Source organism: Vanessa cardui, chromosome 24, assembly GCF_905220365.1.
Source record: "Vanessa cardui chromosome 24, ilVanCard2.1, whole genome shotgun sequence".
In the NCBI taxonomy this organism is placed as follows: Eukaryota; Metazoa; Arthropoda; class Insecta; order Lepidoptera; family Nymphalidae; genus Vanessa; species Vanessa cardui.
Window position 1 is genome coordinate 3715947 of NC_061146.1, and position 22065 is coordinate 3738011.

The following is a 22065-nucleotide window of genomic DNA, read 5'->3' on the forward strand; positions in this document are numbered from 1 at the left end:
AAATCATCTTTAAGATTTGATTCACAAAATGTTAACAAGTAAAGTTAAACAAAAATATATATAAGCAATTATATAATTAAAGGCAACTGGCAACACAGAATCTGGGTCAATAAAGAAGTCGCAAAAATGTAAAAAATAAAATAAAAAAACAGACGGCAATTAAAATTGTAATCCTGTTTCGATTGTGTTGTTGACTGGAAATAAAAATATCCACACAAAAAATAATAGACCAAAGGCATGGATGACGTCATATCTGTAGATATTCGTTTACATAAAAAATAAATGTATATAATTTTAAGTAAATTCGGGACGGGCAAATGGGTCATGTCATAGAGCTGAGATGGCCCAGTCCTTAGAAAGCGTGCATCTTAACCGATGATTGCGGGTTCAAACCCAGGCAAGCACCACTGTATATGTATATGTGCTTAATTTGTGTTTATAATTCATCTCGTGCTCGGCGGTGAAGGCAAACATCTTGAGGAAACCTGCATGTGTCTAATTTCATTGAAATTCTGCCACATGTGCATTCCACCAACCCGCATTGGAACAGCGTGGTGGAATATGTTCCAAACCCTCTCTTTAATCGGAGAGGAGGCCATTAGCCCAGCAGTGGGAAATTTACAGGCTGTTACTTTACTTTACTTTAAATGGGTCATCTGTGATAAGTGAAAGTCATTAGCGCTGTAAGAAATCAAACATTTAACCATGAAATAATACCAAAGCGCCAGCATTACTAGGAGCTATGTTACGTACATTATGCCTGTAGTCACACTGGCCCACTAAACCTTCAAACCGGAACATTATAATACTAAGTATTGCTGTTTAGCGGTAAAATATCAGGTCAGTGGATGGTACCAACCCAAATTTTACAACTACGGGACAAATTCGAAAGGGATAAACTAATATGAAGTTTCTTTCAGCATGTTACTCTTCTACATAAGCACATACATATACATATGTGTTCAAAAATATGTTTTCAACAAACTTTTCTGTTCAAATTTTATTGAATTATATTCTGTTAATATCTGCTAGTTCTGGTGGCTCGTCAAAACAGCGCCGCGATCTGCGATTTTATTTCATACTTTATACTTTCATAAAATATCTTATAACAAGAAAATGTTATCGTGATAAAATGATTTGCAAAATGAATACAAACCAAATGACGTATGTATTTAGCTATGGCATAAAGTAAGTCCGTCATCTTCGTGATTCAGCGCGTAAAGCCATTGAAGTTTGAAGTTCCCAAACTCTTGCTGGTCTGAAAGTGCACTGATGTTTGCACACACTTCACACTATAGTAACTCCTGCGCTGTTTGTTAGTAATTGAAATTGGCCTCCATATTTGATATTCAGTTTGAAGGACATCATTATTATCAAAAAAGCGTAAAGGTAATGAATAACAGAAGGACACAAAGATAAAAACAAGGATTTTTTAAGTCCTTTTAGTTATAAAAACGCTCGATCAAAGTCAGCGCATGTATTTAGCGAATCAATAAATACCAATGTTTATAATTAGAACGCTTCAGCCATCAAAATGTTCTCAAAGGTCGTAACGAACGTCATTGTACCTACAATAAGAATTTTGGACCGTTGAAAACGAATTATTAATTACTAAACCTCAAATACGAGAGGCGGTACGTAAAAATAACGAAAATGTACTCTATTGTAGCGGCGTTAGATTTAAATTAGCTCGCGGCAATGTCCGGCTAATTTCATGATTAAATAAAATCACGGGGTCCGGTAACAAAGCAACAGCGAAACAAACATTAACATAAAACAGCGCAGTGGAAAATTAATGGAAGTTTATACTTTTATCGGAATATTATATTCAATTATCGATCGAACAAAGTTACTCACACACACAAACCCAATAATAACCTGCTATGAATTATGAGTACGTATGTGTGATTAGGAAGAGCCGAAGATGGCTCAAAAAAGCGTGTTCATTCTAACCTATGATTGCGGGTTCAAACCCAGACAAGCCAGACAACCACTGAATTTTCATATGCTCAATTTGTGCTTATAATTCATCTCGAGCTCTTTGGTGAAAGAAAACATCGTGGGGAAACCTGAATGTGTCTAATTTCAACAAAATTTTGCCATTTGTGAGTCCAACGATCTCAATCCCGCATTGGAGTAGGATGGTACCTCCGTGCTCGAATGGTGTGAACATCGGTTTTCATGGGTTGGAAACTGAGTCGATGTAGAAAAAGTTCATTAGTTTCCTATGTTGTCTTGGGTCTAAGTGTTTGTGGTACCGTCGTTACTTCTGATTTTCCATAACACAAGTGCTTTAGCTACTTACATTGGGGTCAGAGTAATGTATGTGATGTTGTCCAATATTTATTTATTTATGGTGAAAAATACTCCTGACATAGAAATGTCCTTTGAGGAGAACCTCAAAGGGAGAGGAGGCTTTGCTTCAGCAATGGGAAGTTTACAGGATGTTATTATATATTATTTTATGTGTGATTGCGAGATATTGGAATGTATGATATGTTGCGACGTAAAGTTGTAAGTGTGTGCTTAAATTGATTGATAATGTTCGTAGATTGTTGTGTGTATAATTTATTATGTATCGCATTTCATTTGTATGTGGTGTCGATGTACACACATGGATAATGGCAAGCATTTAAGATTTCTTATTGGTTGATCCTCTGATCATAATATTTGTTTTAAATTGAAAAATATAAATGGACAGTTTAATATTAAACCATTTTACCAAATTTTTATTAAACCATATACGAGATGAAAGTGAAATATCTTAAATAAAATGCTTTCTTTCTCTTTTACCCTCCCTCATATCTTTCTTCTCACTCTTCTAATAAAAGGTGTCTAAACGTGACGTGTTCATACAATCTAACTCTCAGTCCTCGTTCACCTATCGATTATCTGCCGCCTAATAAGTTTTATTTCAATAATATCACGGGCCTAAAAACTTTTTCCTCACAAGTCCGGAACGAACAGCACATATATATATATATAATAAAGGAAAATCTTTTATAATAGGAACAGGAACGAGTGTTGACGTTTCTTACGCTCTGTTATACGTAAGTAATTTATCATGCTTTATAGAGCAAAACATAAAGACCGCAGCTGATATTATGTAGTCCAGAAGCTTGTCGCAAATTGGCTGAGTTATGTTACGCGTGTCAAATTTATTGTGCTTTATACATTCATAATAAATTAAATCATAATTAATATTTTAAATGCAAAAATGAATTTGTTTGTTTTTGATAAGTTACACTTTTACATGTTAACTAGACAGCCGGGCATGACGGGATATTGTATACACATTGTTAGAAGTACAGATTAGGACATAAGATACATCGATCCTGCCCCTTATCATACGTATTGACTAGTACTACTTAACTTACACTCACTGGTTAGTGTTGTGCAAAGCCCGGGTAGGTACTGCCTTCATCATAAATTTTACCACTAACCATTAAAAAACAACTAAATATTGTTTGAAGGGCGAATAAGCCAGTGTAACAGGCATAATAAGTTAATTCGCAGGGTTAGTAGCACATTAGGGATGGAATTAATTATTAAAATTTATTAAAGCAGGAATTTCATAAAATAATGTTGTATTTATTAATAATAGAATCATTTTTGAGGTCACTTGGAGATGTGTTTCCTTGGTTATGTGTGTCGTTACATTTATTACCCGCATAATGGGCCGACGTGCGGGAAGGTCGCCCTATTTAAGCCCTTCTCAGATCTTATCAGCGGCATATGTTGTTCACATGCATTCTAAGTTGTATCATAGTTTTCGTAATAACCATTTATAATTTTGAAAAAAAAAATAACTTTTAATAAATCTATTATTATCGGGAGAAGGTTTGCTGCCTCGCTGTTCCAATGCGAACTGTAAGATTCACATACGGCAGGACAAATAAGGCATCTTACTATATTATTCTTCATCGTAGAATATGAAATGGGTTATGTTAACAAATAATATCCAAATCTTAATGATGTTTGCCCAGGTTTGAACCCGTATTCTTTTACAATGAAAATGTTCTAACACACCGGCGAATTAACTAATCTATTAAAAGATAAATGAAATAGAATACTTCATTATTTTTTATATTAATCTGTATGTTATTATACCAACATTGGTTGTCTTATATAATTATTGTTAATTAAATATTCATTAGTTTATATTTGAGCTACATATTCAATGATTGGTTTACCTCGTCAGCATCTACTCAGTTGACAAATGCTTAATCTGTATGTTCATGGCAACTAAACCGTTACATAATTGACGAAGCTTTATCGCATAGTACTCACAAATAATTACTTCGATTACATAGTCCAGGAGTTACTTGCAAATTATTAATTAGTATTTAATTTATCAATGTAGAAATGTTGTTTAGGAAAACTGTTTCCAATGTAAATAAAAATTTGAAAAAGGAATTTATAGACATTTTTAACAGTAGAATATTTTCAAGAGAGAAAATCAACTAAAAACTTCACTCGACAAAAAGGCCCTCGGATATAAAAAGTGCATCAAGCCACCCCCCATACGCAATATAAGGGGTTCGTTACGGCTGACCGACTCGCCTCGAAATAGACTGGCAATTTTATACGTTTTACTCTTTTACGAACGCAGAGGTTGTTCAAGATATTTCCAATAATGTTTTAGATACGAGTATATAGCACGAAGGTATATAAAAGCATTTTTATGTTTAATATAAGCGATTTTTTGGACTGCATTATTCTTTGTACATACATATTGTTATGTATTTATTATGTACAGCTGATATAAACCAGTGGCTAAAACATAAAGAATGCAAGTTCAGTCTCGGGCGCTACTGATTGACATGTGCTTTGTTGTTTTTACAATTCTACTCGTGTTTGGCAGTGAAGGAAATTCTAGTTAGAATGTATAAATGTTTTGGATGAAAATTTTGTACAATAAAATCGCATTGAATCGCAACGAGTCACTTAAAAGACGTCCTTAGTATACGAAGTTCATTAAAATCAGCATTGTTTTAATATTTCTAAATTATTATACACAAAATTGAGGCTGAATGTGAAATATCGTTCTACAACGGTTGTCATTCCATCTATATGCAAATTTTAAAGAGATTCAAGATTGAAGAGACGAGATACGATTAATAATATAATAAAAACGGTATCAATACTTAATGATCTCCTACTGTTATCCATTATTTTTATAGTGAAAGCATTAAATTACTTTTTAATGTTGATATTTATCTCTTGAATATCAAAATATGTAAACAGGATATACAAGTACAAAGCCGTATGTATAATATGCACACAGAATGTATATAGTGAACAGGGTCCTATATATTAATTCATCGGGTCGCAATCTCTCCAGAGATATAAGCAAAAATAACCAGAGCAGTGAAAAGTTATCATTAAATAATGATATTCAATTTTAGTAGGGTAAATTAAATGTAGATCACTGCTACGATCGTTGCTACGAGCTCGGCTACGGAAACGTAGCAATATTTGTAGAGGTGCTACAACGCCTACGTCGATTTACGCGTAATGTGGCGTTTAAGTATCTTAGAACATAGCTTAAGATAAATTATATCAAAATAGTATTGTTGTTTGTTTGTAATAGTAATGTTTTATTTACTAAAGACTTGATCTGGTTACTATTCTCGTTTATCGTCAAGCATATTTTACGTAAATTTTAATAATTAGTAAAAATATTTTAATGGTCTATGGACCTTCTATAATATTTTAATGAATAAATAGTTATAATAATACTCAAATAAAAGTCTCAAATTTTAAGAATATTTTAAAAAGGTAATTTATTAAAACTAAACAGAATCATTTTTTTTAGATAGGAACAAAGTCTTATGAAGTACTTCTATTTTTTTACATATTTGGTTTAAATCATTATTTATAACTATTTATGTATATTTCAATAATCAAATGAAATATTATGTAAGTGAAATATTAATTCACCCATATATAGAAACACTTGGTAGTTCCTAGCATCTAAAATATACATGAAATGAAGTCGAGACCTAAAACAACGTTTCGAGTGTAAATTATCTTTGAACGTGTAATTGAAATCAAACATACTTTGTTTCCATTATATCCATTAAATTTACGCACCCATCTAGCGAGTAGCTTATGAACGGAAATTTGTATCACAAAAGCCATACTGACCATGTCTTGTCTTATATAAAACCTTATGTATGCATTAAAGTTTTATATATTACTAGTAGCCGCCCGCGGCTTCACTCGCGTTTTAGGGTTTTGGTTGTCACGTGTTAGGCAAAAAAGTCCTTTCTTGGAGTTCAAGTTTGCTTCATACCGTATTTCATCAAATTCGGTTCAGCGGTTTGGTCGTGAAAGAGCTACACAGACAGACAGAGTTACTTTTAGATTTAAAATCTTGATATAGATGACAGAGGTGTACAAATCGATACTAAATATAATATTCACAACATTTTATATTTGTATAAGTTTTATTTTGCCATCTTGTTAAGGCGGAGCGATCGACCGAAGCGTCATTAAAACTTGCAGCAAGTCTAATTTAATGACGCCTGAAGTTAAAGTTGGTCACGATAAGTGTAGCTAATTGTTCAGCCGCTGCCGTTTATTTAGGCTTTAAGGAGATTGAGAAAATGGAAAGAAAAATGTTCGATATTTAAAAAAAACCATTAAAAATAATGTTGTAATAAATTGTTCTTATAAAAATTATGATTAAAGCCTGGTTTGAAAAAGTAGAATAACATTTACGGTTACAATTCTACTTCTGAGCCTCCTGCTCTCTTAGGGAAAATCTTTTGAAATGTGCTGCGCTGCTTCAACGTGAGTAGGTTACACGTGCGGTAGATTTGTATTAAACACGTAAATATTACGTTATGATGTTTTTCACGAGAAAAAATATAAATACTGGCTTGAAACTTAGTGGTGCTTTCCCGGGCTTGAAGTAACAATATCGGTCCATAATCTAGACTTCTAACCGCTCGTCATCTGGGCTCTTTTATAAAAATATTACATTCATTCATTTTCCTCGTGTTTTTATGCTTAAGGAAACGTGTAACCTACACGAAGATGTTGATGATGAGATGTTTTTCTAGAACAGATAAGAAAGAAACTATTTAACTGTGACCACAAAGAAATTGTATTATAAGAATAGATCTAGGCTAGTCTAAAATCTAGGTCATTTTCAAAGTTTCACCATATCATGTCACACGTGGACTTAAAACAGGAAATGAAACTAGTAATTTAATAATTATTATAGCTATAAGAGTCTTCTCAATACTGGAAACAAAGCAAAGCAAACAAACAATCCAAAATTACAAATTACTTTTTTGTCCCCTTTGCTGTTGAAACACTTTCCCTTAGTAGTTGCAAAAAGCTTCATCAAAAGTACAACACTTCGACTTATTGCCTCCACTGGTGACAGGAGGAGTGGTTCCTTTTTTTTTTGCCCATCGAATCCGAATTTCGATTCAATGGGGAAATGCTGTTAGTATACTTGTCACCGTACCACGCTTAAGATTCATACACTAACTATTCTTAATTCATATTTGGACATATTTATGAACTTAATGTTACTAATTCTTATGTAAATAAATATTTCAGATCATAGTATATGTACTTTATAAAGTGATAATTAATTTCACGAGTTAATAGATAGATATATAGATAATATTATAACAAATGTTTGTTCCTCTCTAATATTTTACACCTACATTTTGAAAGTTTGAAGTCTGCAAAAGTTAATATTGTAAGTTAGTTCACGTCAATAGACCGTTACAAACTCTCAACACGAGAAGTTGTTCCTTATGAGACGGCGGAAACAAGCTTGTTTGTTCCTCAGACTTATCGACTCGCTGTTGTCAATATGTTTGATGTACTTTATATTGTTTTAGTAGTCGGAGTATTTTTTATCAGATGATATAACTTGCTCTGTATAAACGTATTATACGTAACTTACATTATTATGTAATAATAGTAGTTTTGTTTATTAATTTATCTTCAATAACGATAACGGTATTTATATTGTAGGTATTAAAATTATAAAAATATTGTAATCGGTTATGTAGTTTAGCAAATTTTAAAATTATGTGTTATATCATGTATATAAAAGGGTAATTATCGCCTTTTGAAATTCTAACTTAAAGAAATATCGACCGTTCCTTACTTGACAAATGTGCCATCAATCCTGGGAATTAATATCCTTTGTCCCTGGTTACTGTAGGCTTACCGTTCAAATTTGGACACAAAACTCTTCAGATATTCTGCCACCACACAGAAATACTTTGTATTGATATAATGTCTGAGGGTGGTATCTATCCGGACTATTTACTGTATAAGTATAATATATAGAATACAAAAACAAAATAAGTCAAACTACACTGATGTTAAATTTAGAAATTGAATGTTGGAAAATATATTTTGTATAATAACGTAATTTAAATAAAACTAATTTTGTTATGTCAATATAATCGGTAGAAGTGTTCTTAATTTTTTTTTATTAACGATTTTGTATAATATAAATAAATTAAATGCAAATACTTTTAAATTGAATATTTCGTAAATCGAACGAATATTCCTTTCTCAAGCCTCAAGCTACCGGTTCTAGATAGCGTAGTGCATTAAACCGATTCTGCAAACTTAGCTCAAAAATTCCCCACTTTGGAAGCTAGGTCGCTGCCAAATATGATAAGAAGTAAATGGAGTCTAAAAAGAAGATTTTGCGACATCAAACTTTTCGAAATTGGAATTCTCGATCGCGTTTCGAACTTTTATTTTATCTTTGTCGCTTTGTACTTACAATGATTGAGCGTTAAACGGGATCGAAGCTTAAGGTATGGATTTATTTAATTATTATTTTTTTATTTATATTACGTAATTAATAGATATAGGCACAATATTAAAATATTACGTTACGTTACGTGTAACGCTTGGCAACGCTTTACAGTCGATACATTAACAACGCCGGATGTTGCCAATATCCATAGGCATCGATGATCACTTAACAAACAAGATCTATGTTTTTATCTGCATTTATATCATCCGCAGCAATATAACCATATACATATGTATTTTCTATAGTCTTACCCTAAAGTAATTTTCAATTTCATGGTCGAATGCATTTATCATTTCAAATTCAATAGCTTAATGGTATTCAAACTACATAGCGATTTTTAAGTCACATAGTAAAATTACTGTCTAGGATATAGTTGTCCTTAATTCTAACCTAAGCTTTAAATTTAGCGTATGTTTATCTTATAATAAAGTTTGAGTAGTTTTTTAAATGAAAAATGAAAGAATGACAAAATTAATTGGACTTAAATAATGAAAGAGCCTAAAATTTTCCCATGTTCACCTTGATCTTAAGAAAAGTTTTTAATTAAGCGAACCTATATCGCTCACACTCTTAATTAATTTGTGAGGAATTAATTAAGATGTGCTACGAATCGGTTTTGTAAACTTTCACGCGGGTGTCGTTGAGTTTGATTGCGGTGAAAGTCAAGTCGAGCAGTTCTAAGATCGCATTAGTTGAGAGGTTGGAGTCAGGTTCGTTTTAGTCGACACTGGCATAGCGAGTGAACTATAGCTTCATATAATGGTATGATTATGTGCATTCTAGTGACATGCAAATCTATATTAACTTCGGAAAAAGTTAAATGGTATATTGAAATTATAATATCAAAATAGCATTTCCAAAAAAAATTATTACGAAAATATTATTTGAAATTTATAAGTTAGGTTAAGCAACCAGTGACAACGTTTTCTTTAAAAAAATACTATTAATGTAGCTTAGCAATGATTGGGTGGGTGCCTTTCTTGTTGCCAACATCGCACAGATCAGATCTATTCTTTGTTTGGTATACGTGAGCCATTTCGTTATATCGTTTATTTTGTTTTACTTTTGTCGTGTGTTAACATTTACTCATAAATTACTGACTGTCGTAAAAGGTGCTTGCTGGTAAATTAGTTGATAAATAGTTTTTTTATAATTACAATAAAAATACTGAAACTGTTACGGTAACTAAAAGTATATATGTATATATGTATTGATATGTTTAAGTATACCAAATTTGATGTGTTATTTTGTTTAATTATACATGCTTTTTTGATGTAATTAAATTACTTATGATTAATTACGATATCATGATTTTGAGCCAATTTTAAAGTGATACAAAAACATAACTTCATAATATTGCTCAATTGAAAAAGGTTTGACAGATATCTGTATTTTAGTAATGGTCTCTCTGTGTCTAATCTTTAACAGAATTCTTTATTGGGCCGCAGGTTGAAGATTGATCTATTAATTGGAACATTTGTATTTACAGTCAAATTATACCTAAATTTTCGATCAATGAAAAGGATCCCAGAGAAAAGTAATTCATTAAATCGTTCATTCAAAGTCCAGAATAAGCAAGGAAAGAGGTTTCATAAGGTAATATCCAGAGATAACCTATTTAATACATATGAAAATCTTTGGAAGGTTCCGGGTCATGTTCTTTGTACGCACTATTTTGATTTCACGGGCTTAATTTATAAATAACTCATTTCGTCCTCGGTAGGGAAGTACATAGTAAGAAATCGCAAGTGTAAGATGAAAATCTGCCATAATAACCAATTGGGTCCAGAGTCCTGATCCGAATCTTCACCTCAAAAGAGGTCGTCTTAATGCTGTAAAAGTTTGTGAAGACTGTTTGTTATTTTACTTTTCTTACGTTTAATTTTATTGTTACAGAACAATGGAAGTATTGCGGCTGAGCATGAGTGTGTGTAACGTCTAGAAGTTATCTGACATCTGTCGATATTAGTTAACAAGAATGGCGGACAATGTCGCCTTTGATGATGAGGTAAGTGTCAAAAATCGATTTCATATTCATTTTAAAAGCAGAAGCCTGCCGTGTCTTATATTCTCCAATCATATGGGTAATCTTCAATCTGCATTTTCTGGTATAAGTTTCGGTATTTAGTTTAAATAGTTCTTTACTACAAGAAATATATTATTTACTAATGAAGTTGCAGTTTTTTTTGACTTATCGGGACAAAAATATATTTCTCCTAAGATCGCGTATTTTACCGACGATTCATATCCATATTTAGGTGTCGAGGTTTATCTAAGACAAAAATTATGATCTACTTAACGCTTATCATTTGATAACAGACAGATAGACTTACTTTACAAATTATGATATTAGTATAAACATAAACAAGGCTGATTCTTGATTCAATTTGATAAATGTTTATATAGCCATAATACAGTTTACTCTGAATTCATTGTGCTATATTCGCTTAATTTAATTACTCGCTAATTAAAAATCAAAGATCCTTTCTCCGGAAGACGAAGAGATCCTTCATGTTTCCTGGTTTTTTCTTATCTTTCCAGTTAAAAATTAATTCAAGCTACAAATTTAAGACGTCAATAGATACTTATGAATATCGTAGGTCTAAGTATTTTGTTTTGACGGTTTGCCTTTTTGTCACGCAGCGATCGGCCATATTTGTATTTCGATACGTATATATCATTGTTACCATATAGCATAGCCTTAAGAGCGCTATCACTACAGTTTAGTGCTTAGTAGTGAAATGTGTGGATAACAGTAGATCATAAACCGATTCTATTAGTACATAGAAATAATATTCATAATTTTTGCTTAGGTTTCAATTAAATCACTCTTGACACGTTCCATATTTTTATTCGGTTTCGCAGTTTAAGATAAGAATATTTTTTACATATAAGCAACGCAAGGTTTTAGTTATAAAATAATATAGGGAAGAAAAGCCATTGTCCAATACTCTTTCATAATTTAGTTGACTTCTTCTTTAATTTATTAATAATTTTCTATTGAAATTATTTACTATGTGTTTCAAAAACTTCGTTTAATTGAAATTTAAGCCAGTTACATAGTTGCTAGTTGAATGCACTTTGACAGTTTCTATTTGATTCCCGATTGGGAGAATGGTTATTGCTGTGCGAGTTTGAAAATCGAATGAAATTGGACGCTTGATTGTGTCACATGCATGTTAGTTACCTAGTGCCAAGAACGCTATCGATACTAATATTATCAAATCTGAAGCGTATACTTGTTTTTTTTTTAGTTCAGATCAATGCAGTCAAATCGGACTAAGACCTTAGGTTTTGTCAAATTTGTTTTATTATACAAATTTCAACGCTCTCATACAAATTCAGGCGTAAAGTACAGTAACAGCCCATACATTTTCCACTGCTGTGCTAAGGCCTCCTCTCTCATTAACGGGAGGGTTTGGAATATATTCCACCACGCTGTTCCAATGCGGGTTGGTGGAATGTACATGTAGCAGAATTATATTAATTATCAGAATGCAGGCGTCAATTAATAATAATTATTTTATGTAACAAGAAGGCAAACATGTAAATTGATCACCTGATGGTACATGATAACTCATAAACTTTGGAACTGGAACTGAAATTAATGCGTTGTTGAGTGACACTCCGATTTTGCATAGATCCGTAAGTGCTTTTGCAATACAAACTTTTGTTTACTTTTATATGACGTATAAACAAAATATTTAAAATAACAATTTATTATATTTGAATTATGAACTTTGACCTATATATCCGTTCTGACGTTTCAATAAAAAATATAAGTTGAAAACAACTGGAGCTGTGCGCGAAAAAAATAAAAAATGTTTTAAAAATTAAAAGTCGCACGCGACCTGAATTCATTTCGAATTATTTTTCCATTTCTAACGGGCTCAGACCTCGTTCGAAAAAATACATTAAAAATAACAGGATTCAATTTTTTTTTACAGAAACGCTATGACAAGTGTTTTAATAAATACAATATTTGTTGTTATCATTTTTCATGCAACACTGAATTTGAAAATATATTGGGTATATACAGTAGTATATTCAAAATTCAGAACAGGTTCTTATTCATCTTGTGGAAGAATTTCATCTAATTCATCCATAGGTTTTCTTAAGATACCGCCGAATATAGTAATAATATTAATAAACAGAAGTAAAAGAAAACTTGCAGTGATGCTTGCCCGGGTTTCTACAGTTTGGTTCACGCACTGAGCCACTACAACACAAACGCGGTCACTATTATCCATTTTGTTTCAATTATTTTTTTATCCGAATTATACTTATCAAGGAGTATAAATAATATTTAGACAAGTTAATTCTTTATCTTCCTTTCTTTATTTATTTTTAGAGATAATACGAAATTGTCTCCCTGAGTTTGATTTCCCCCCGATCGTCTCTCGTCATATGTTTACGAGACTGAGTAAATAGCGAAATTATTTATATTAGTGTCCACTTTATGCACAATATTACCTTTTATATGACACAGGTTGGCTTACAAGGCAAATGGGCCACCTGACCCTATAGCCTTTTCCCATAAACATTGGCGCCGTAAAAAAATAATCGTTTCTTACATCGCTAATACCTCAATGACTTTGGCAACTAAGATGATATGTGTACCTGTAGGTATAGTAGCTCACTCAAGCTTCAAACCGGAAAATACTGCAGAATGTATGATAATTGAGTGGCATCTACCCAGACGAACTTGTAAAGTACCACCTAGTCATGATCTCTCGCCTACTGTTTCGCTGACGGCTAATCACTGATGGCTTTACCTGGAACTCATTCTTGATGTTATATTATGACCAATTACATACAACCATTATCAATTATTGTAGCCTATGTGGTATTCTGATGTCAAAAAAATCAAAATAAATTTTATTCAAGTAGGCTTTTACAAGCACTTTAGAATCGTCATTTTACAATTAAGTGAAGCTACCATCGCTTCGGAAAGTAGATTCTACCGAGAAGAACCGGCAAGAAACTTAGTAGTTACTCTTTTTCAACATTTAAAAAATACAAAGTCATGTTAGTTAATACAATTATTTAAATTAATATATCCTGATTGGAAGTCAACAGGTATTAATTTCACGCTTTTTTATCATCTACAAAATCTTGTATCGAGTAATATGCCTTTTTTACCAATGTATTTTTTATACACGATTTGAATTTACGAACCGGCAATGTTAAAATGTGTGCGGATGTACATCTTATATTACTGTAAAATTTCATGCAAATTCATCCTCACATCCTCACAAACTTTCGAATTTATAATATTAGTAGGAATAGTAAAATTTAGTCTCAAAACACAAAATTAATTTTGGTATGAAGTTGAGGTACGAAGAAAATCTAACTCCGTTGCGCTTTAAGTGAATTTTCTAAATCTCAATCTCAGTGGCTCATCAATTTCACCAATTCTTTAAGCCAAGAATGTATTGAAACGGGAGCAGTGTCAAGATGCCAAGTTCAGTAATGAGACTATAATTAACTCAGCCAAGTTCACAGTTAATATTAACTGGCGTTAGATTTTAAATTGCTCAATCGTGAAATATCAAAATAATGTTTGCAAATACATTGCAATTTATTATATTTCTTAAAACTTTTAAGTTAAAGTTTAAGGAAGATTATAAATATAAATTAATTTATTTCAAACGATAAGAGTTAATTGTTTCTTGATTTTTTAATATTGTTATTTAACAGAGCCTAAGGCTTAATTAGCGATTATATCTTAATGTTCTATAGCGAACTGTTTCCTTAAGTGAAAGAAATACTGTTATCAAAATGTATTTGTTGTGCGAATTAGCTGTTTCCTTGAAAATATTAATGGGACTAGTTTTTCCTTTATCCTCAATCAAATAATTAATGATAAGTTGTTTTATATATATAGTGTTTTTGTATGTATGCGTTGTATATGTTTTTTTAACTTAATTATAACTTCTTCCATTGAAGGATTTATCTTTTTAATAGCTTTATCTTGCAACTTAATTTAAAAGCAGATATCTTTAACCGATAAAGCTGAAAGTATGCACGTTCAGTTTGGATGACAATACTTGGTTAACTGTGTGACGTCATTCTAAATCCAGCATGGCGGCATACTCAAGATTTATATATTTTGAACATTTAAGTACTTGTACAACAACGATAATAACTTCACTATTTTATTACCCCGAGGGAAGAATATAAATAAATATTAATCCAGTCTTTTCTACGGTTTCAAGCTTACTTATTGATATAACTATTTCATTAAAATTGGTGTATTATATAATGAATAAAATAAGACGTTTTGATTATTTTAATTATATTATTGATATAGATCATTTATTGGTTCTTTCATGACAAACCTTAAAATTCATACTTTTATATAAGTAGAATTGGTAGTGTAGACTAAATACGCAACTTAACAGAATAAAACGTTTTTTGAATCAATACTAATAAATTATTATTTTATTATTTTATCTGGTCATAACACACACACACACACACACACACACACACACACACACACACACACAAAACACACATACACACACACACACAAAACACACACACACACCCACTCACACACAAAACACACACACACAGACAAGCTACGTACGATTGATATAAATGGTGACATACCCTCATTAAGTATTAGGGTAACATTGATACACATTTTAAACAAAAATCTGTCTTAGATATGAGACTAGCCCAATCGTGGAATAATAGATTATGTTAAAATGTAATGATGTTATTTAATAATAAACTTGCACAGTTAAAACAAAATTCAATATAAAATTTAATGTTTCAGTTTTAAGTATTGAAGTTTAAAGTGTGACTGAAAATCAAGTTTTTAATTAGTTTATTTTATTAATTCATACCATTATTTTAAGCTTTAAGAAGACGGTGATTAGTAGACGTGAATCTTAACCGATGATTCTTAGTTCAAATCCGACCCAGCACTATAGGTCGTCTAGTTTTAATGAAATTCTGCCACATATGAGCCGATCCACATTGGAGAAGCGTGGTGGAATTAGATACAAACCTTTTCCGTAAAGGGAGAAGTGGTATTTTCCAGCTGTGTGTGTGTATGTTTGTCATTTACAGTCTGTTACTTTTATAAATTATATTTATAATTATTTTATATTATTCAAAACGGCTCTTTAGATAGCAGTGTAATATAAACAAGAGGTCATATCGTTATAAGAGTTATTGTATTAATTAATTATTTTTGGACTGGATAGTACCTTTTTATAATAAAGTTATTTTTTTAAATTAACTGAGATATCAATTGTTCGGTATAGAATATGTAGTGGAATTAACGCGATCAGTCGAACCACACCCTTGTTTTATATCGAGGGTGAAAATAGGTAGGAAATTGTTCATAGATTAACTTTTCCTTGTTGGTGAGCATTCTGTTTGTGGTAAGTATCGGCTCGATCGAAGTAACTTTGTTTTTTGTTTGTTCTTTCTATAACTTTATTACGTCATCAAAATATCAATCAGACTTTTATTGAACGAATTGTTTTGGAAGTAATTTACATGAAATTTGAATACGGAAAAGTCTTTTGTCTATTCCGTGGGGACCTTTACGGTTCCTGGAAGAAAAACTAACAAATTACGTTTATCGAAATTTGTTAATTTGATATTTGTAATGTAAGTTAATTTAGTATTGATTTTGATAATATTGATAATAGCGACACTATAGAAATTGCCGATTAAAAAGATGATCGCCATCGGGAACGAAATGAATGGTCATTGAAAAATTTACTTTAAGAAATTTAAATAAATATATTTTTCCTTTTAATAATAATAAGCAACAAAGAATCTCGGAAGGGGGAAGAGAATGCTCGAGGAGATGGGGGACAAGGGGCTCAAACGACGCCTAGTAATTAATAAGATAAATTACAATGATTGCATTAATCCCAAATTAGACTAATTGAGGAAATGGACTTAAGATAATGCCGCTGTCAAAAGTCGCTCACAGAACCATGACGTGTGTATTTTTTACGCCTAAAGACAACAAACAAACGCGAACAATAGTATTATTTTGTTGTTGTTGGCCTCGTCAGCCTCGACAGCGTCCGGGAATATTGAGACTAACAACAGATGTTGCGAGCCCACTTAAGGGAAAACGAACGAAAAATATTCACCCAGCACTCAATATATACATATATGTATGTATGTATACAAGCGTTATAACTGATACTTGATGCAGTCGTTTATAGGTATACACTGGTCAGATATACTAACCTGAATTATCAATATTAGTATCCCTGTGTGTTCGTTTTATACGAGCAAAGAGGTTTTAAATCTCAGATCCTATAGCTGCGTTTCAGTTAGGGTACTTATATACCAAGTCGCTTATGTATCTGGCAGTGTTTATACGACATAGGTTAATTTGGATTATACATGTCTGGTGCACACAGTATGTCATGTTGTTTGACGGTTTCTGCTCCGTCATTTTAGGTTGAGCGTAAACTAAATATCTTAAGCCCTTTCCTTAATAATGAAACAATTTAGTGCAAGCGTTGTTTCCGTGTAAAAGTCGGGTTTACCTCTACGACACGCCAAAGGTGTTTTCAACCGACTTCAAAAAGGAGGAGGTTATCAATTCGTCTGTCAATTTTTTTTTTTTTATGTTTGTTACCTCATAACTTTTTACTGGGTGGACCGATTTTGATAATTTTTTTTTTGTTTGAAAGGTAGTGCTTCCCGTGGGGTCCCATTTTTTTTTATTTTTTTCCGAAGATGGTATCCGTATGAAAACGACATAAGTCTTAAATTTGCATTATGTATATGCGCGACAAATAGGTGAATAACTCAAAATTACGTTAACCGATTTTGATGATTCTTTTTTTATTATAAAGGATATACTTTAAGGGTAGTTTGGTGAAAGTTTGGTAAGGTTCTGAGCACAGGATCCATGACAAATTAAGGGAACGGGAGGGAACGGAACAATTCTGAGGAGCACGTTAGCAATACTCGGTCGAATCTTTTATTTATGGGTTACTTGGATATTTGAATCATCTTCCGGAACGTGGTTATGTTCATGTAATTGTCATAATCGAATATTATAATCAACTAGCGACCCGCCCCGACTTCTCACGGGTGCACTACTGTTACTCAATATACTAAAGAATTTGTTCATTTACGACATCACATTGCAAACTTCTAAAATTGTCAGTGTTTCTTTATTTACTATATTGTTCATTTATTATATACACAAACCTTCCCCTTGAATTACACTATCTATTAAAAAAAACCGCATCAAAATCCGTTGCGTAGTTTTAAAGATATAGGGACAGAGAAAGCGACTTTGTTTTACACTATGTATTGACGGAATTCCTAAACGGCTTACAGTTAGGGTGCGATTTGGGGCAGAATTTCTTTCTGTCTTTAATCAAATTTTGTGTATATGATGTGATGTCATATGATGTACGACATAGCATACGAATAGCTCTTTTGCAAAGTTTTTTTACTGAGGTCGATTACAGCTCATTCGAGGGTGGTACCTGGTAGTTTATGCCGCATGACGTATTAAAGCCGCATTTTCGAAAGTCTATTTTAGCTTTATTCGAAAGTTTCTTTTGAAATTGTCCCTGAAGTAGTTTCTGATTCATATAAACGGCACGCTTAATCTATCTATATTAAGAAAAAAATGTTAGTCTACATCTTCATACACCGGCTCCAAATATAACAATAACTATAACTACGTTATATAATCGTAAATCGACTTTTAAGTAGTCTAATATTTTTCATTTCATTTTACCTAGGAGGACTCTCAAAAATATGTTAAATATGCAATTATTTTTATTACTTTTCAGTGCATTTTTATTTGTTTTAATATAGTGTTTTGTTTGAAGTCGGTTTTTCTTTTTGTTAAAATTTTATTTATTTACATATCCATTGAATTTAATGAATGTATTCCATAAAGTGCATATGAAAATATAGTAATAGAAGTAGTAATATATGAAAATTAAATTAAAGCGTTGTAGAGTATATTGATTTAAAAAAACGTATATAATTTCGCCGAGATGGCCCAGTGGTTAGAACGCGTGCATCTTAACCGATGATTACGGGTTCAAACCTAGGCAAGCACCGCTGATTCATGTGCTTAATTTGTCTTTATTATTCATCTCGTGCTCAGCGGTGAAGGAAAACATCGTGAGGAAACCTGCATGTGACAAATTTCATAGAAATTCTGCCACATGTGTATTCCACCAACCCGCATTGGAACAGCGTGGTGGAATATGTTCCAAACCTTCTCCTCAAAGGGAGAGGAGGCCTTTAGCCCAGCAGTGGGAATTTATAGGCTGTTGTTGTTGTTTGTTGTATATAATTTCTGTCTTTTTTGGGTTGGCTTTTTATTATAAATAACAAAAGCGAAAAACTTAATTCTATTAACAAATTGACTTCATATGTTTTCTTTAGCCAGACAGGCGGAAGTGTCTAAGAAGAGATTGTGTACTTACTTCCTTCCTGATGGATTACAAAAACTTTTCGCGGTTTTCCTGTTTTAATAGGAAATTGTTTTTCGAGGTACCAGGCAGTCATGAGATTGTAAGAGGCTTTGTTTAAATCTGCCCGCAGAACAAGTAATACTTTGGGTCGAAAGGCGAAACTGCCATGTCTCGGATCGCCAGTTATGCAAACTTGTTGGTTAAATTATATTGCAAGTTTGGTCTTGAAATTTTGTCACAGCAAATCCGTTGTTAAGTTTACCTTCTGGCTTATATCTTGATTGATTTGTTTGCTCATTTGAATTGCAAAGCTGGAGTACAAAGGTAACCAATTATAATAATTATTTTGATAGTAATCCATACTTATAATATCCTTTAGTAACATCCGATGTTTTTTTACAAAGTTTTTCATACTTAATAGACTAGCTGCAGCTAGTATATATTGTATTTAATTGCTTATAAATTATATTTAAAAATAAATAAAAAAAGGTTGAGGTCGTACTAAAAAGCTTTCATTTTGATAGTAGATATTAAATGTATTTATTAACAGGTTCAACTAAAAATATCTAGGACTTATAAATATTTTTGTATTGAATAACATAACAAACAAAAATCCTTCAAAAGCCAGCCTTATCGCTAAATTAGTGATCTCCTCAATTTGAGTAACAAGTCATATATCTGACGAAAGCGAGTATATTGTTTAAAATATTAGGGTAAATATAATAAATTAGTTAAAAGATTACTGGCCAACTTTATAAAATATACTATATTATAAAATCTGTAAGGTGAAGTACATTTCAAACAAATAAATTATTTTTTATTTTATCGAAGTTTCCGTTTTTTCTGCCTTTTGTTCAAACAAAAACGGTTAGGATTACCTAATTGGATTGGATGAGAATTTCCGCCCAATTCTCTTAACATGTATTGGGTATGACTGCTTTCTGTAATAAAATAAAAGTGAGTATGGAATACTCAGCTTTATTGTTATTAGGAACGTAAAAATACTAATAATAAAATTCATATGATTTTGTGTGACACTTCAATAAAATATAGGTTTAAAGCAGTAGCTCAAAGTTTACACTGCCCGTACCTCAGAGTGCGAATGAGCCCTCTCTAAGCCTAACACTTTCCAATCGTGACGTATTTAATGTTTCAGCGGATTATGAAAGTAAAGGAATCGTACACCTGCGTCTAAGCATACGTTTTACACTATAAGCATGCGAAGTTAGCTAATGACCTAGTTTTCAACTGGTTATGGTGGTAATCAAATTGTGCCTTTAAAATAATTCTTTCTAATAATTTATATCTAAAATATTTTGGAATTTTTATTTCTATTGCATAATTTTAGATGCTTAACAAAATGACGTAATTAAATCAATTAATATGATATACGGCAAACTTCCAATATGTTTATTTTTATATACCTAACATACATATTAGTAGACCAAATTGGTATACAGCGATAAAATAAGAAGTAATAATGACATTAAAATACAGACTTTACTAAATAAATACTTAAAAAAAAGTTATATTATTATGTTAAATGTAAATCGTATTATATAAGTACAATGTCAATAAACTTATAATGTGTACAAAAATATCGATCGAATATTGTTAATTATTATTAAATTAGGTTATAAATTAATTATTTAACATATCATGATAAATTTAAAAGCACGTTAAAACAATATAAGTGTTGAAATTGTATACCATTTTAATTAAAACAGCGTAATACTAGTCTAGCAAGCACTAGCGAGATCCTAGCAGTTTATTATACACGAATAGACTTAATAACGTCTAAGAGCATTATACTTAAGACGTTTCTATTCTGAAACACAAAGTGCAAAATAAGATATCGTGAAAGCGTAGCGTCTATGTGAGCTAAACTCTGAAAACACTCAATGGATTCAAATAGACATTAGCAACTTTGATTACCGTTGTAGTAAGACTTCATTTACATATTATTATTATTGACTACTTAATCTTAGTAGGTAGTATATAAGGCTGTGGAACCCAACTTCCTGGGTTCTATAACTGAGGAGCGAAATAATTATTGAAGCTATATATATCTATGCAGTTTCATGCGGATGTGGACTACTGTAAGCGTTCAAAATTATATAATAAGCAAATTATAAGAAATTTAAAGCGTACATTTGCAAAAGTTTAGTATGCAATTACTGAGTTCTTGATTGATAGCACAATTTGGGAAACGATAGTCTACTGAGTATTTAAGTCAGGGAGAATTATTGTTTAAACTGTACATACAGAGTTATTGGTAATTCTACGTATGCAAATAGTCAACCCTATTATCCCCTAATGGGAATTAGTAGGTAGTAAGGGTGACTATTTGCGATAATTTTAACACCCATGTGTGTAATACACATATAATCTACTTTTAAGGTATAATAGTTTTAAGTTTATTTTAATTAGTCTAAAATGCAACTTCAAAAATGTATTTAAAAAATAAAATCCATGAAATCTATTTTTTCTTCTGGTTTATTAAAAACTGGTTATTTATCGATATTAAAAAAAAAAATATTCGACCAAATTTTAAAATGCGAGACGGAAAATGGTAAAATTATTATTTTTTTTCAAAATTGACAAACAAAGTTATCGTCTTGCAGATTATTTTCAAAGCATAACCATCTTCTTATCCATATGGGGATTAAAATTATTGCATATAATCACCCCTTTTACCTCCTAACGGAAATACGTCTAATTACCAATAACCCTGTGTATTGTCCATTGCTTGTACAGAGTTTAACGTAAAACGAGGTGTATTGTGCCTTAAAAATGTATTTAACAATAAAATATCAA

General features: G+C 31.6%; 1 protein-coding gene across 3 annotated transcripts in view; it reads left to right on the plus strand.

The window, feature by feature from the left end:
* Window positions 1-22065, plus strand: part of LOC124540118 (inactive dipeptidyl peptidase 10) — a 199087-nt gene that overhangs the window by 20341 nt on the left and 156681 nt on the right. For 2 of the 3 annotated variants that reach the window (XM_047117551.1, XM_047117549.1), the window contains exon 2: window positions 10706-10817. In XM_047117551.1, the coding sequence (XP_046973507.1) occupies window positions 10788-10817 (30 nt within the window). In that variant the 5' untranslated portion in view covers window positions 10706-10787. Of the gene's footprint in view, window positions 1-10700; window positions 10818-22065 lie in introns of those variants that run through there. The other variant, XM_047117550.1, reaches the window with a different exon arrangement.